At 42.1% G+C, this 17,488-nt stretch overlaps 1 protein-coding gene across 1 annotated transcript; it reads left to right on the plus strand.

The window, feature by feature from the left end:
- The first annotated feature begins 5,544 nt into the window (after positions 1-5,544).
- rcn1 (reticulocalbin 1, EF-hand calcium binding domain) lies at positions 5,545-13,185 on the plus strand. The gene is made up of 6 exons (XM_015954051.3): positions 5,545-5,989; positions 6,499-6,692; positions 6,781-6,959; positions 11,298-11,358; positions 11,570-11,769; positions 12,350-13,185. The coding sequence occupies exons 1-6, from the start codon at positions 5,760-5,762 to the stop codon at positions 12,455-12,457; spliced, it is 972 nt and encodes a 323-aa protein (XP_015809537.1). The 5' UTR covers positions 5,545-5,759; the 3' UTR covers positions 12,458-13,185.
- Positions 13,186-17,488: the final 4,303 nt, after the last annotated feature.

A 17,488-nucleotide genomic window follows, 5' to 3' on the forward strand; every position in this document is an offset into this window, starting at 1 on the left:
ATTTTGGATACTGTAAAAACAACATGGATAACTCGGTTTGATATTGGTCTTGATTCAAACTGGCAAAAATCACACAACTGAAATGGATACAGATGATAAAATATATGATATTGACAATAAAATAGATGGAAATTTATATGAATTAAACATAAGTTGTGATTATATTGAGAAGAACACTTGAACTGTGGGAGAATGACTAAGGACACAATGTCACTTATCCACATTAATAGTAGAAGCTTATTTCCTGAGTTATTAATTATCAAAGATTATTTAAATAAATTCAAACACAAATTGTGTGTGATTGCTATAACAGAGACTTGGCTCAAAGATGACATGATGGATGAAGTACAAATGGAAGGGTATGAACTTTATTTTGTAAATAGAGAAAATAAAAGAGGTGGTGGGGTTGCCCTGTACATTAAATCAGATCTAAAATGTAAACTAGTTAAGGAAATGACAATGATGGAAGATAATGTTATTGAAATTGTAACGGTAGAAATCAGCAATGAAGCTGCTAAAAATACTTTAATTAGTTGTGTTTATAGAGCACCAGGATCATGTATTGGGACATTTAATGAAAAAATTATTGAATTGGTTGATCACATTAAATACAAAACATTATTTCTATGTGGGGACTTTAATATTAATTTAGAACATGAGGCTGGACAGATAACTGAGGATTTTGCTGATTCACTGTATAGTGTAGGTTTATTTCCCTTGATAAACAAACCAACCAGAATTACATCTCGGACTGCAACAATCATTGATAATATATTCACTAACAATAAGGATGATGTCAGGAAAACAGGGATATTAATGATGAATATTAGTGACCACCTACCTGTTTTTGCAGTCTTCAAATACAAACATTAAATAAAACAAAACATCACCATGAACTACAGAAGAGAGAAATCAGTTAAAGCCATGGAGGCATTAAACAAAGATCTTAATAAACAAAATTGGAAGGAGGTATACGTCAGTGATGTCAACGCTGCATACACATCCTTCATGAAAATACTGTTGAAGTCATACAATGATAGAGGTGGGAAACATGATCGATTCTAAGATGCATCGCGATTCAGCCGTGCATGATTCCGCATCGATGCAGCAACGTGACATAATGAGATTTTCTCTCTCCCTATGTCTGTGTCGGGGGTCAGCAACCGCGGCTCTGGAGCCGTATGCTGCTCTTCTATCCATCTGATGCGGCTCTCTGTGCTTGTAAAATAATGAATGGATATTTAAATAAAATGCTTTATATTTTACTGCATTAATTTTACATCTGTATGCCAATTCTAAATGTAAAGATTGCGTAAACCTGAACAGTTCCAACCTGGTCTTACTGTGAAACCGGGTTGACGCGTCACGCTTGTGCGTAATCATATCGGCGCATTCTGAGCTGACGAGGATGTGGGATTCTGGGATTCTCCTCAGACAGGATCCTGGATGTGTCGCCACATTGGAGACGGGAACAAGCACTATTCAGCCAAAGTTTCATAATCAGGGAACATTTTCTAAGTGACAAGTCTCGCTTCAGCCGGAGGAATCTTCCTGCATGCGCTCTGGTTCTGCGACATGCTCCAAGCCCCTCTCCACATCTTCAGCTCACTGTGCACCTTATGTAGTACACGCTGACAGTGAGCTGCGCTGAGCAGTGTCCAGCTCAGATGGGAATCATTTCTTGAGTGATTTAGCTACATCTGCGCGAAACGAATAAAGTGTCAGTTCGTCTGCATGCGTCGGGGTAATTCTTTCTATTCTTTCTCTGTCAAAATAAATGGCTAAATACGGGAACTATCCGGTCAACACAAGCCCTGCTTTTTACTGTTCTGTTTTCTTGTGAACATTGTTGAAAATAGATCAAATTAAACTTGATTAACACCATAGCCAGGCGCACTGCGCCGTTGTCTCCGTCACTGTAGAGGCAAAAACAAATTGATCGGATCCTTTTCTGACCTTCCCCACCTACAAAGTTTAATTACAACAATCAAATGTGACAGAGCCTGGATTTGTATTCTGAACAGTCTAAACATGTTTTAAAAAGAAACATATGACAAAAGTGGCACCTGCTCAGTAAAACCACCAACAGGGTGAAAAATATCAAAATATTGTAGGCAGAGACGGGCTACAACTTCTGGATCCACTTTATATAAATCATTTTATTGATTATCTTCTTATGAAAGATAACTTTGACGTACACGAGCGACCAGTACCGGCTGTTGTCACCTGTTGTGAGCAGCGCTCTGCTGTCTGAGGGTAGGCCCCGCCCACAACGCCGCGGCTGCTGTGGCTCCCATGTTTTCTTTACTGTGGGAAACGGGTAATAATGGCTCTTTGATGGGAACAGGTTGCCGACTCCTGGTCTATGTCTATGCAGGACAATAAAGTATTGAGGTTTTATAATTACTTCTGGGGGCAGAGTTGCAATGACATGCGCACTACAGGGATACAGGGCCAACATTACCAGTAATCAAAGATGTACCCGTTACATTTAAATCGGATGTCTGGGCTAATATCGGTTTTGGGATCCTGGATGTGAAAGAATCACTTAACACAGTGTTTGTTTACTATTTTTAAGTTCAGTAATAATCTATCTTAAAGCTATACCGAAAACATTATTTCTTATATTATTTAAGTAATTATAGGCAGCACACTTTAAAAATTATTGCTCACTATAGTGAATAGATGAATGTTCTGTTTTTCAGGGATTTCGAAATCAAAAAGAAATTGAAAACTATTCTACTGCTTTTATTAAGTAATGAAAATTTTTGTGTGAAGAATCGTGATACATTTCAGACTCAAATTGAATCGTTAGGCAGATAATCGGAATCGGATCGAATCGTGAGGCAGGTAGAGATGCACACCACTATATAATGATAACTGCAAATTAATCAAATCTACAGGTAAAAGGGAAAATCAACCTTGGATGACTAAGGGATTAAAGAATGCGTGTGCAAAAAATAATAATTTATATAGGAGTTTTTTTTTAATTGCAAACAAGGGAAGCAGAAGATCGGTATAAAATATAAAAATAAATTGGTAACAATAATTAGGAAGCAAAAAAAGATTATTACTGTAATCTATTGAATCAGAATAAAAATAACACAAAAGCTACTTGGGGAATAATAAACAGTGTGACTAATAGAGAGAAAACAAAATCCAGTATTCCAAATCACTTTGTCAAGGACAAAAAAGATATTTATGATGATAAAGAAATCACTGATGAGTTTAATGATTTTTTTTTTGGTAAATGTAGGTAGGAGTTTGATGGAGAACAAACCAATAATAGAAGATAAATTGACCACAATGATTAGTACTGTCAATAGTATTGTCCTTGACAAAGTAGACAGAGAAAAAATATGAAACATTGTAAAAAACTGTGGAAACAAACTATCAACCGATTATCAGGACCTGGACATGATAACTGTTAAAATCATCATAGAATCTGCCATTGAACCATTCACTTACATTTGTAATCTATCACTATACTGGAAATTTTCCTGACGCAATGAAAACAGCGAAAGTCATTCCTTTGTACAAGAGTGGTGATAAACATAGTTTCAATAATTACAGGCCGGTGTCACTGCTTCCACAGTTTTCTAAAATATTGGAAAAAGTAATTGTATCAAGGTTGGATAAATTCATCGAAAAAATAATATTTTAAACAATGAACAATATGGGTTTAGAACTAAACATTCCACAGCAATGGCAATAATGGAATTAACGGATAAAATATCAACAGCAATTGACAATAAAAATGACTTTGTTAGTGTTTTCATTGATTTGAAAAAAGCTTTTGACGTCATTGGTCACTCAGGGTTACTTCGAAAATTAAGTCAGTATAAGAGGTGTGGCTCATCAATGGGCTACAACTTATTTAAAAAAAAGGAAACTGTTTGTTCAGACAAAGGACCATAAATCAAATCTTTGTGAAATTAATTGTGGAGTGCCACAAGGGTCGGTCCTCAGACCAAAACTGTTCATTTTGTTTATTAACAACTTGGTAAATGTATCTAAGACACTCGGTACCATTCTATTTGCAGATGATACAGCACTGTTTTACTCAGGATCAAATATTGAGGAGGTGGCTAAAGTGTTTATGTTTATGTTTATTCATTTAGGAAATGATGAACTGATTAAAATTAAAAAATGGTTTGATATAAATAGATTGATACTGAATCTTAATAAAACAAATTTTATACTGTTTAATGATAAAAAGAACAGTGATGTGTCATTGGAAATAGATGGGATTGCAATTCAAAGAGTAAAAGAAACTAAATTTCTTGGAGTTCTTATTGATGAAGACTTGTCATGGAAAACCCAATAATTGTAGCTCTTGCTCTTGCATAGAGTCAAGTTTTTACTGACTAACTCTGGTTTGTTGGCATTGTACAATTCACTGATTGTTCCATACTTGACTTATTGTGTAGAAATCTGGGGAGCAACATACAAAAACTATACACGGCCCTTATTTATTTTACAGAAAAGAGCTCTGAGAATCATCAATTATAGTGGCTGTAGCGATCCATCAAACCCATTGTTTATTAAATATAAATTACTGAAATTTCATGATTTAAAAGACTGGAAAATCATACAAACCATGTATAAAGCCAATTTAGGTACTCTGCAAACAAACATTCAGGGGATATTTGAAAAGAGAACTAGTAATTACATGCTGAAAGAAACTGATGTGTTTACAAAACCTAGATTTAGAACTAAAATTAAGGAGTGGAATATATCTGTAAATGGTGTTAAATTATGGAATAACCTTAAAAGGGAAATTAAAAAAACTCTGTCATAATATATTCATAAAATCTACCAAATTGAGTGTACTAAATAATTATGAAAATGTAAATTAAATCAATGATCATGATCGCTCTGGAATTAAGAACAGGAAAAAGTTTAAAATGAATCTGTGCCTGACAAATGGTAATTATATATAAATTGATTATTTCTACTGGAAAAGGGGGCAGAAATTATAAGATGTTTTTCTTCATTCTGCTCCTTTTCGTTCAAATTAGATTTTTTGTTATGTTTTTCTTATTGTTTGTTTTATTTGTTTTGATTTTGAATTAAATAAATGAGAAAAAAAACAATGTGAATGATTTAATAAATCTTTACATTTTATTCAGTTTCTCCGTTTTGTTCTAAAAGAGGGATAATAATTTTGCTAAGTGTTGCCTCCAATAATAAAAGCACGCATCAGGTGGCAGGAACCTCTTGGGGGAGCAGTAATTAGGGATCAGGAACTTGAGAATCTCTGTTTTTACATCACGTGAATGAATCCACAAACATTTCATTCCGACACGTTGTCACACAGCCCAGGATGCTCTGAGCCGCTCTCCAGCATCAGTCGGCTTGCAACGTGGCGCCTGAATTACTTTGATGTTCCGCAAACCCTCCAGACCAACAGTAGCGATCCTGCAATTGGATAAGGGTGCGCCGAGTATTAAAACGGACGCTGTGATTGGCTGTACGTAAAGTGGCAGGCGCGCTCTACGTGGTTGCGTCCTTCCCTCAGGAAATGGGACAGGATTTCTTCAAACTGTGGGTCGTACTGGACTGGAGGTGTTTCAGGGACTTATTTTAGAGTAAGGTGCTTGTTTCAGTTCTGGTGTTCGGACCACGCTGCTGAATAACAACGCAAAGCACGTCCGAGAAGAGGAAGCGGCTACCTTTGTCTCTTGCTAGCTGTTGCATTCATTGTTGTAGGCCTGTTTTGGGTTAGCTGGTCAGAGGTCAGCCTCCGCCTCAGACTGATGGCTGGCTTCAGCTTCTTCTTGATGTGCGCTGCGCTTCTCTGCGCCTCTTCGGCACACGCGAAGCCGACGCTACGGAAAGAGAGAGTTCTCTATCAAGACCCAGAGTTGGTCCGGCAAGCCCACGAAGACAACAAGAGCTACCAGTACGACCATGAGGCTTTTCTGGGCAAAGAGGAGGCCAAGACGTTTGACCAACTCACCCCGGAGGAGAGCAAAGACAGACTTGGGTAAGAAACGAGACCTCCACAGCTCTTCTGCTCTGACACAGGGCAGCTAATCCTGCTGCTGTGCTGTTGTTATAAACTAGCTTACTCCTGCTTGTAACAGGTTACAATTAAACTAAACCCGTGCTTCAGAAAGATGTACATGCTCAAAATGATCTGAGGCCAATTCAAACAGAGACGTGTTGTAAACGGTAATGACAGAGCTGCACACCAGCTGTCTCAGAATTCAGTGACAAGTTGGCACCTTTTGCCACATGTTGGGTTTTCCTCCTTCCTTCTTTGAGGGTTGGGAGGAACCCTGAGATGTCTCAACGTGGCAGCACAAGTCCAAGAATACACCACACTGCTGATTTTACTAAACCCGGGTTGTCTGCTCCTCCTCCTCCTCCAGGAGTCTTCTCATTGATGCCACTTTGCCCAAATCGTAGTCGTATGGCAAATCTGACACTTTACTGACACCTTACCCTTTGTGCAAGGAAAAACATGTTATTCTTTTCTCTTCTCCCACTTAGAAAAATCATAGACCGAATAGACGGAGACGCAGATGGCTTCATCACGACAGCCGAGCTCAAGGCTTGGATTAAACGGGTACAGAAGCGTTACGTCTATGAGAATGTAGCGAAGGTGTGGACGGACTACGATCTGAACAAAGACAACAAGATCTCGTGGGATGAGTACAAGCAAGCTACGTATGGATACTATCTGGGTATCTACTACTACGCCTCTCAGTCTCTATTTTTGTTGTTGCGTCAGAGAAGCCTCTTAGTAACCTGGTTTTATTCTACCTTCCTCAGCTAACCCGGAAGAGTTTGAGGACGACAAAGATCAGTTCAGCTTCAAGAAGATGCTTCCTCGAGACGAGAGGAGGTTTAAAGAAGCTGATCTGAACGGGGACTTGGCAGCAGACAGGGAGGAGTTCATGGCCTTCCTCCACCCTGAGGAGTTTGAACACATGAAGGCTATAGTGGTGCTGGTAAGCCTCTGAAGGGTCTCCTAACATTACTCGTGTAAAATGTCTTTTCAGTAACAGATTTTGGTTAAAGGAACAGATTTAAGTGTAGTCCCTCCTCCTCAACGGTTGTTCTGCATTTGGACATCCTCCCTATGAAACTAACTGGTTCCAGAAATGATAGATTCTGCATTTTTCTGGAGCAAGTCCGATGGGATGAGCTGACTAGCCCATTTAAGACTCGATCTTTAAATATAAATTTGGTTTTGTGGAACAGTGGCGTGGCAAACGAGATGCACTACGCTGCTGTGTTCATAAAAGTTGTACCACCCATTTGGCAGAGTTAATTATTAATCTCATGTCTATGTTGTCGCTGGATGTTACCAAAGAACTGCTCAGTTGTTGGTTTTGCTGAACAGTGCCAGATCAAAAAGCCTAAATCTGAAATACGTGTCATCCATTTTCCACATTATCCATAATATTTCATCCTTGATGCAAAAACAAGCTGTTAATTGTGTGTGTCACCATTGTGGGAAACAATAGGGAACCACTAAAAAGATGCAGCTTGTTGTGTAAGTTCTAGCAGGAACATGAAGTGGTCCCGCTAAGTGCCAACTATACACACACACACACACACACACACACACACACACACACACACACACACACATGTTCACATAACAGAATTCTGTTTTAACGTCTGGCCTTTAGCTTCTGTGTGCTCTCGTTTAGACGCAAGCTCTTTTTGATATGTGATAAGGTGCATTATTCTGTTGGTTAATTGGTGCTCAGTCACATGCATCTGGTAAAAATGCAGAAATCTGGCTCGTGAGCAACATTTAAAAGCTTTTTATCCAAAACCATCATTGTTAGGGTTGGGCATTGTTTGAATTTGAGCGATTCAGATTCTTTTAAAGGTTAGAGTTAACTTTAGATGTTTTAAATGAACCAGCTGACCAATCCAAACTTCAACATGAATTGCAGTTCTATGAACAATAACGTCGCCTTTATTTAGATAAAACTTGTGTCAAGAAAGAAAGAAAAGTCTTGCAGCACAACTCACAAGCCTCCTACTCAACCACTGTATGGGAGCTGAAGAAGCCTCTAGGATGAAAGGCAAAACATCAAGATAACCAGAAAGGTCTAGCTGATTTCAGTTAAAACTCTTACCTTTTCCACTGGAGCTGTCAGCAGCGCGAGTCGGCCGCGTCTCAGGAGCAGCATGTCGCGGCCTTTACGCGCCGGTTCTATTTTCTACGCGCGACGCCTCTGAAACGGGTCAAGTTCGACATTTTTGGGGAAGGAAAGACAGGATATCGGACGCGGAAATGGAGAGAAGCTCCCGCGATTTTCAGAATAAAGAACGTACTGCCTTCCGGTTGCTTTACTTTAAAAAAAAGTTACTAACTGTGTGGCCCCGTGAGAAGTTACCACCTAGCTAGCGGTCTCCTTTGTTTTTCAGGTCCGTATTGGCAATTATAAAACGGACAGAACATAAAACACAAACCATGTTGTAGTTTTCTCCTGCTTGTTGTTGTGTTTACTGACGAAGTCACTCGTGTGACTTCGTGCTCGGTCGGTGACAGCTGCTCCCCTGCTGCTTCGTGTCTCGTGGGAAGGGCCAAGCAGCAGCTTACGCGAGCAAGACGTGCTGCTGCAGTAACGTGCTGCTGACGGCTCCCGTGGAAACCCGGGGTGAGAGACGATCTTGTCCAGGATGACTGAGAATCTACATCTACATGCTGCAGTCAAAAGGGAGACTGAAGCTTAAATGTTGCTGCTGTCAGTAAAGGATTTAAAATATTACAACTCTCAACAAACTAAATAGTTCAATAAAATAATCTCACAACTTTGTGTGTTGTGAGATTTATTATGATCGTTATTACATTTATTTATTCATGTATCAGCTCCTTGTGGGCAGAAACCGGTGTCTGCCACCACGACGAGAGAGGCTGATCTAGCATGATGATTTGAATTATCTTACAGGTTATTTGCTCAGCCCTCCAGCTGTCGCACTCGCACAGATGAGTGCTGGTGAGTGTAGTTGTGTTTGACTGTTAATGCTCCGTATTTTCTCAATCTCCCCTCACTCCACCCAGTTAGTTCCTTAAAACTCGTATTAAATCCACTGTGTTGATCCATTTTAACGAGCTTCCTCCGTACAGGAAGCTAAGTTTACAACAGTCTAATGGAGTTAAAAAATTGGTAGACGTGTTTGTTTACACCTTTTGTTAGGTTCGTTCAGTGTTGGTTATCTAATTTCATTATATGGTTCTTTTCTGAACACAGTAGTAGAGATTTGGTTTTACCTTTGCTGACAAGTGTTGGCTACATCCGTAGAAGAAGAATAAAATATCTTTTCTATAGCGCCTCTCAAGATAAAAATCACGAGGCGCTTCACAAAAACAAATGTAAAATATAAAAAACAATTTAGAAATTGATTAAAATAGATTTAAAATGAGCACAAAAAAGACAATTGTGATTAAAATATTTAAAGATAGAGAGTGAATAGGAAAGGGGGAAATTAGTGGATCCTGAGGAAGGTGGAATAGGTGGGGAGAGCAGAATAAGGAGAAGGTGATGGAGGTCACACCAAATCAAGCCTGAACAAGTGAGATTTCAGCTGCTTTTTAAAGGAGACCACTGAGTCCATTGATCTCAGGCTCAGGGGGAGAGAGTTCCAGAGTCTGGGGGCCACAGCAGCAAATGATCTGTCACCTTTGGTCTGTAGCCTGGTGCGCTGCACAACCAGTAGGCTTTGATCACTGGACCTCAGGGACCTGCTGGTGGTGTAAGGACTGAGAAAGCCACCAATGTATGATGGCGCTTGTCCATGTAAGGCCCTATAGACCAGAACCAGGATCTTGAAATGAAATCTTAAGGAGGCAGGCCAAGCTCCGATTGTAGCCACAGCCACGAGGGTGTGCCCGTAGCCACAAATGGCCGTGGCTGCTATCCCGTAGCTATGAGAACATCCAGTGGCTATAGCTATGATTTGCTGTGACATCACCCACTGCCTGGATGGACTCCTTTACGTTAAAGGTTTTTTGACAAATCAACACTTAAGCATTGTTTTGGCAGTTTATAAGTACAATACTTGAAAAATGTGTTCATATTTGAAACTTTGTTCATATTTCATGTTTAATGAATGTCTTTGGTGTATTCGAACTCATGCTCCATCATTACGCTAATGTGGCTGTGTGGTGTTCTGCCCATAGAACAATAGCTGTGGTCATAGCAGTCAACTGCTATGCTCATAGCACACTGGCTGTACCCGTAGCCACTGTGGTTGTGGTGATAGCCATTCTGTGGGCAGAATGCAGAAGAATGTGTTCTCCAACAAGACCACATGTTGCTGCATGCAGGCGTATTTCCCAAACAGAACCATTACTGTAAGCATGCATTTGTTTTCTTCTGGGACAGGGGCATTCAATTCCGGGCCTAGAGGGCCAGTGTCCACCATGTTTTGGTGGGTTTTTTTTTTCTGCTCAAACACGATTCTAGGGATGTATGAAAATATCAATATGGCAATATATTGCGATATTTTTTTCCTGCGATATTATATCAATATTTAAAAGCTGTGTATCAAATGTTTTAAAGAATTTACATGAAAAATTTGTATTTTCTTATATATGTTTATTTTTTGGTGCAATTCAATAGCTGACCGCTAGTTGGCAGCAGTGTGCAATGGGTTTTGTTTCCTCCACTGAAACGTAAATCCTTCTGCTATGGTTCAGATATCATGTTAAACATGTTACTCATCAGTTTGGACTGTTTATTGAATTTTCCTACAATAATTTCAGTCTAAAAATGGCTCATCGTCTGGCTGAATGTATCCCAATATATTGTGATGCAACGTGCCGTCGCCCCTGTATCGTTATACATATCTTATCACCTGAATGTCACCAATACACATCCCTTCTAGATTCAGTGGTTGAGTCACCTGTACAGAAGCTCATCAGGCTCTGCCGAAGCCTGTTAATCACCTGCTGATTGGAAAAAAAAAAACTATACTGTGCTGGACACCGGCCCCCTGACTTGAATACCTCTGTTCTAGGAAATAAATTAATGTGACCACTTAAATCAAGTCAAAGGGGATAATGAGAAAAATGTCCAGTCTTCGCCAACTATTTGCTGAAAAATGTTGTTGGTCTTTTATTACCAAGGGTTTAGCTCTCATCAGCAATGCTGTAATTGTTGTGTCAAGTCTGCCAACTCGGCTGCATGTCCACCGTCACACATTCATTCACTTACAGCCCCGGGCTAGAAGTTTCTCTTTGGGTCCTTGCAGTGAAAGCTCAGCTACACTTGACCCTTGTGTCTCCCTTTTTTAATCTCGTCGTTAACTCGTTGTGAATGCAGGAAACTCTGGAGGACATTGACAAGAACGGCGATGGGCATGTGGACGAGGATGAGTACATTGGTGAGTCTGCAAATTAATGGAAATTAAATCAAATTAAGTAAACGACTTACAGGGAAGTCAGTAGTAGGTTTGAAGGCTTCTGGTAGCTGTGATGTAATCTGCAAATTGGTTTGAATAATCACGTATTTGTCACAGAGCTGTAAAAATTATATTACATTTAAAAGTTGCCTCACAAGTTTTACAAATTAAAATGAGAATGTTCTGTTTGAAGCTGACATGTTTGCACATGAGGATGGAGGTCCGGAACCAGATTGGGTAAAGACGGAGAGGGAGCAATTCTCTGACTTCCGAGACTTGAACAAAGATGGGAAAATGGACCAGGATGAAATCCGCCAGTGGATTATGCCTCAGGACTACGACCATGCCCAGGCTGAGGCCAGACATCTCGTGTACGAGTCGGACTCTGACAAGGTGAGACTCTTCACTTGGAGATCTTGTCTACGCTGTTCATGATTTTTTTTTCATACTTCCATTTTTTGGTCCGGCTTTCCACCGGATTCGTAATTGGCGCGTAACATAATAAGCTCATAATCCCCCACGAGCTTAGCGTTGCATACCTTACCACCAGAAGCGTTTCAGACATGAATCGGCAACAAAAGTGGCAGCTGGCAGTTTTACTAGTTAAGCAACTGGAAATCTGCACTTTTATTTTGAAAGTTGCCAGAGTTCTAGAAAGTCTTAATTTGCTACCATGTTTGATTTCCTGTCTGGCCCGATCTAAACTGCTGCTCCTGACATATTCTGAAAGTGCACTGTGTAAAATAAAAAAAAAAAAAAAAAAAAAAATGGACCCAACATTTAAATTTAGCTGAATGATTCATCGAAGACACGCCACTCCATGCCTGGTGGATACACACACATTGCTACGTCTGTTAGCTGTGTAAGATGCTTCACGGATGAATTTGCGTGCGGTGAAAAGCTGGGGTGATTGTCATCTGTCTCACGTTCTAATAAAGTTCCTAATTTCTTTTCACCTCTTTTATCCTTACAGGATCAGAAGCTGACTAAAGAGGAGATCCTTGAGAACTGGAACATGTTTGTAGGAAGTCAGGCCACCAACTACGGAGAGGACCTGACTAAGAACCACGATGAGCTCTGAGCTCCCCTACATCTTTGTGAGGAGGATTTTTAGACACGTTTGACTTTTGAAGACAAAGAATCACAAACTCTTAAACATCCTCCCTGCTAGCACAGCATCATCCTTTCATTGGAACTGCAAGGCTGATACTAAAACGGACTTTTCCCATGACGAACAAGTGGACAGGGAAGAGTCAGTCCTGAGGAGATCCCTAAGACTGATGGTTTTGTTCCTGACATTCAAGAGCAAAGAGCCAGAGGACTTACTCTCCATCGATCGGTGCCTTCCAGCCACATGGCGGAGAGCTTTGCTGCCTGAGAGATTTGTTTTGAATCAAACTTGTCGGATGTGGGAAACGTTAGTGTTGGCAATAATAATGTGAATCTCAACTCCGAGCATTTATTGTGATTTTAGTTATTTATCTGATGTCTTTGAAACTAAACATTTAAGATATTCATTTAGAGATCTTTTTTATTTTTACAGAAAACACGCTCCTTTGTTTACATTTGACTCATAATAATGCCCCTGTTTGATGTGTTGATCTTAGTTTTGTGTTTTATAAACGGATGTTACATGGCATGGGTTTTTGCACGCCGTTTGGTGTTAGTGTAGCCTCTTTTACTTTCTGACTTAGTTTATTCTGTATTTATTTGGTACACTCTATGCTTCGTTCTTACAGTGTTTACCTTTTGTTCAGTTTTAGTTGTTAAATGTTCTTTGTTAAGCCATGTTTGCTCGAGTACTGAAAATGAGAACATAACATCCTTGCTTTATGTGACATCACATTTACTGTTTGTTTTCCTGGTGGTCTGTTTGCTTAGAAATTGTAATTTTGAGAGCTAAATAGAAAAACGGCTCGTACAAAGAACAAACCCAGAGTTGTATGTTTTATTTAAAATGGGGTCATTTATATTCCTCTTTGCTTATTTTGAGGAAAATAACCAAGCTGCATGGTTGCTTGGTTGAATGACATGTTGGTAGTTGGGGGGAATGGAGACTTGGTACTGTCTCCCTGGATCGGAGCGGGCCGTGGCTGCCCGGCTCTGCCAACCCACCCCAGTGGATTTCCAGCCACTGCTGAGGAGCGGAGCGTGGGCTCATGCAGTCTGGGCGCCCGCCTTCGGTAGCTTGGTGTTGTCCGAGGCTGTGCTTTTTGCTTGTGGAGCTTCATGAGGGAGACCACAGAAACGGCTGCTCGGTAAGTTGATGCGTGCTTCACGTTGAAGTTTCTCAACCATGTTTTTCTGGCTAAAGGTACCCGCAAACTTTGAATACTAAAGTTATCTTGTAGCTGGGAATAATGGACTCAGATCCTGAGAGCTTGCCTTTCAGCTCTACCTGTTTGCCCATTTTTGTCAACGTGTGGCACGGCAGTGGTGGTGGTGGTAATTGGAACTACACATTTAAGCCTCAGAAACCAAAAAATGATGTCACGGAGGATTTGTCCATCTTTATTATTTTTACAGTCGTTGGTTAAGTCTGCGTGTGAAAGTTGGAGTGACTGGTCATTTTCAGAAATAAGTAAAATGGTTCATCAGTGAACCCACTAAAGGTGGACTAATCTAATGTTACTTGACTTCTACCAAGGCCTGCAGCGTTTTCAATGTTCTTTTAGAATTTTTTTTTAAATGAGGTGTGATGTGTTGCTTTTTGAGATTGTTTAGCATTTTTCATGTTGTCAGTTGGGTTATCTAAATGGTTTCTTAATTCTACAAGTCGGGCAGTAATTTGACTTGATCGCAGCTCCTGAAATTCATCTAAATTTTCCTAATAATTTGGCTGATTGGAGCAGTTGACTGATCCCAGGCACAAACAGGCCACGTGTCTAAGGATCTTTGGGCGAGATGCTGAATTTCGAAGGTTTTCCCCAGCCACTGTACAAACAGCAACCCACTGCTCCTCAGACAAGGGTTGATAGTAAAAATGAATCATATTTAAATCATGATTTTAAATTGTGTTGGTTCAGGTTGGGTAGCTTTCTTCCCTTAATAAATTAAATATAGTTTATGTAACATTTAAATGTATAAGTAGCCGTTTTAGATAACTACATTAACTTCATTATAAATTCTACTTAAAGGGGCTATATCATGGAAAATCCACTTTTTCAGCTTTATATCGTGTGATAATGTTATTTCGTCATAAAAACAACCCAACCTCATTTTTGGCTGCATTCATGCAATTTCCTGTATCAACTGCAAATTTAGAATTTTACTTTGAAAATTCTGAAAACTACTTTTTCAGGCATTTATCCTCTCCCTGAAGCTGGTGGTCTCGGTTCTGAAACTTACTTCTGTGTTGGGGACAGAGCAGTCATAAAAACCATTATAATGTTTTGTAAGTGGTTGCGATTAACAAACTGTCAATAAAATAGGAAAGGTATCAAACAAAATATAATGTTCCAAAAAATATGAATTAGTAATATTGTTGGACCTGTAATATCTGATTGACTCTGGAAATGGGAACTTTGGGTAGCCAGGGAACCAACACATCAATATTTTGACACAGAAGCGAAAATATAGTTTATAAAAATGTTTTACTATATTTCTATGACTACTGATTATACAGAATAATAGAAGTAAATGATTATTCAAGATGATATCAACTGAGACAATAACAAACTAACTAAACATGATCTTAGGAAGGATGTGAAGTCTCGAGTTATAAGAATGTTCTGGCTGAATTAAGTGATGTTGATTGATAACTAATCAATCATAACCCATCCAATGCCAGTAGGGTCTATGATACCCATGTTGAGAGCTCCTGGGAGATCCAGCTGGCAAATCGAAGTCTGTCTCGACAAAAGTGAGGAGTGGTTGGACTTCTGGGGTATTCAAAGGTCACTTGAAGCCAGTTCCGCTGGTCTGAGGACTCCCTGGTGTAGAAGTCAGCTTCTACTAGAGGCTGACAGGTTAGCGTCTGATGAAGTTGTTGCAGGTTAAGACTTACGTAATGGTTGTTCTCTTTCTTAACATTCGTTTCGATGTCTCACTATGGGATACACCCCTCCGCGGATTCCTCAGAAGCACTTATCTCAATACGCCAATCCTGATTGGCCAGTGACCGTGACGTACGCGTCCTCCTGCTACTATAAGTAGCAAGCGTCCCAACGTACGCACTATTCAATCACCTCTTCTCGCTTCGGTGGTCGCTTATCTCTGAGGTAAGTTAGCTCAACTGTTCACAGACGGAGCCTTTTAATATTCTCTCCGTCGCCGAACGTTAACTTACCGTCCTTCTGTCCTGACCTTCACCATAGGCTTGGGGCATAACGAGCAGCTTCACACTCCAGTGCATCTGTTCGTTCTGTGCTAACACACCAGTTAGCCAACATGGAAGCCGCTCCTCCCACCAGAGGAGTCGACGGCGCAGGAGCTCGCCTCTGTACCTGTGGGAGCAAAATCTCAAGCAAAGACCCGCACAGGGTCTGCTCGAGCTGCCTCGGGCTGGAACACGCCCAGCTGGCATTGGAAGTCCCCGGATCATGTGAGAGCTGTGCTTGCTTCACCCTGAAGAGCCTTCGCCGGCGGCTAGTGCGCCAAGCTAGCCTGTCGGGGAAGGACCCTTGCCTGCCGGCGCCTGGGCCACCGCCTGGGGACGCCAGCGAACATGTCCTCCCGGAGCCGGAACCGTGTGCCGAACTCAGCTGGGGCTCACAGCTCGAACTGGCCGGTCCGAGCCACCCCGCCGAGGACGTGTTGGAGTTGGACTACGGAGACGACGAGGACACCTCGGAACTCCTCATTTCAGAGGAGGATGACGGTTTTCTCCCCATCGCTCAGGCCTCCATGCCTAGCTTTCTGTCCTCTCCCAGGGATGGAGCGGCTTCTCCGGCCGCCCACCTGGACATGCAGTCAGTCTGCCGATGCGCTGCGACCAGGCTCAACATCCCTTGGCCCACCGTGGTCACTGAGGCTGTCAGATCCCATTACGAGGGAAAGAAGCTGCCTCAGACCACAAGGGCGGCAAAGCCCCGCCTTCCCGGAGCTACTCCAAGAAGTGAGGTCCTCCTGGGATAAACACCCGTTCAGCTCCAGGTCTCCTGTCCAAGGAGCCTCCTCGCTGGACTTCGAAGGGATGGAGAAGGCTGGCATGCTTCGCATGCCGCCGATGGAAACGCTGGTTGCAGCCCACCTGCACCCATGGCTCTCGGCGACTTCCTCCAGGCCTCCCGCTCTCCCTGCGAAGGTGGACCGCTTCCAGTCGGCGCTGAACGAGAGGGCGTACAAGGCTGCCGCCATCTCGGTCCGAGCTTTGAATGTCTCCTCCATGCTCTCGGCGTACCAAGCCGAGCTCTGTGAGGACATGAATACGAAGCCGGACCCGGAGGTGTGGGAGGAAATCACCGTACTGACCGACATCTGCCTGCGTGTGCAGTGCTGCACGGTCCAGGCTACGGCTGAAGCTATGGGCATGATGGTGCTTCAAGAACGTGCACGATGGCTGAACCTCACCAACCTCTCTGAGAGAGAGAAGGAGGACATTTTGGACATGCCAATCGTGCCTGAAGGCATTTTTGGCTCTGCCCTGGCATCAATGCAGCAACGGTGTGTGGCCAAAAAGAAAGAGGATGAAGCCCTTCATCTCTGCCTTCCCCGTAAACCCTCACCGGCGCTACCGGCTCGGCCGAACCTGCCTCAGGCAGCTGCCCGAGCCCAGCCTCAGTTCCGGATCCCAAAGCGCCCGAAGCCTCAAGCTGTCCAACCAGCTCCTTCGGGCTCAGCGCCTCGACCAGTTTGGCCTCAGGGATCCAGCAACCAAGCTGCTCCGCCGCCGGGCAAATCCACCAGACACGGCGGTCAGCAGGTGAGGAGGAAGAAGAGGGAAGCCTGTCTGAGTTCTTCCCTCCCGACGCTGCAGCTGGCAGTTCCCCGTTCGCCAGCTCCTCCTGTTCGATGTTGCCTTGGTGCTTTCTCCCCCCCCTCACGGAACCCCTCCGGCAGAGTTCCCGAGCGGTCCAGGGTGGGGCCAGGACGTGCAGCTGATGGTGCCGGCTCAAAACACACGTCACAAGCACTCACATTGTTTTTCACAAACATGTCACGCTCAAGGAGC

This window comes from Nothobranchius furzeri, chromosome 9 (assembly GCF_043380555.1).
Source record: "Nothobranchius furzeri strain GRZ-AD chromosome 9, NfurGRZ-RIMD1, whole genome shotgun sequence".
Taxonomy (NCBI): domain Eukaryota; kingdom Metazoa; phylum Chordata; class Actinopteri; order Cyprinodontiformes; family Nothobranchiidae; genus Nothobranchius; species Nothobranchius furzeri.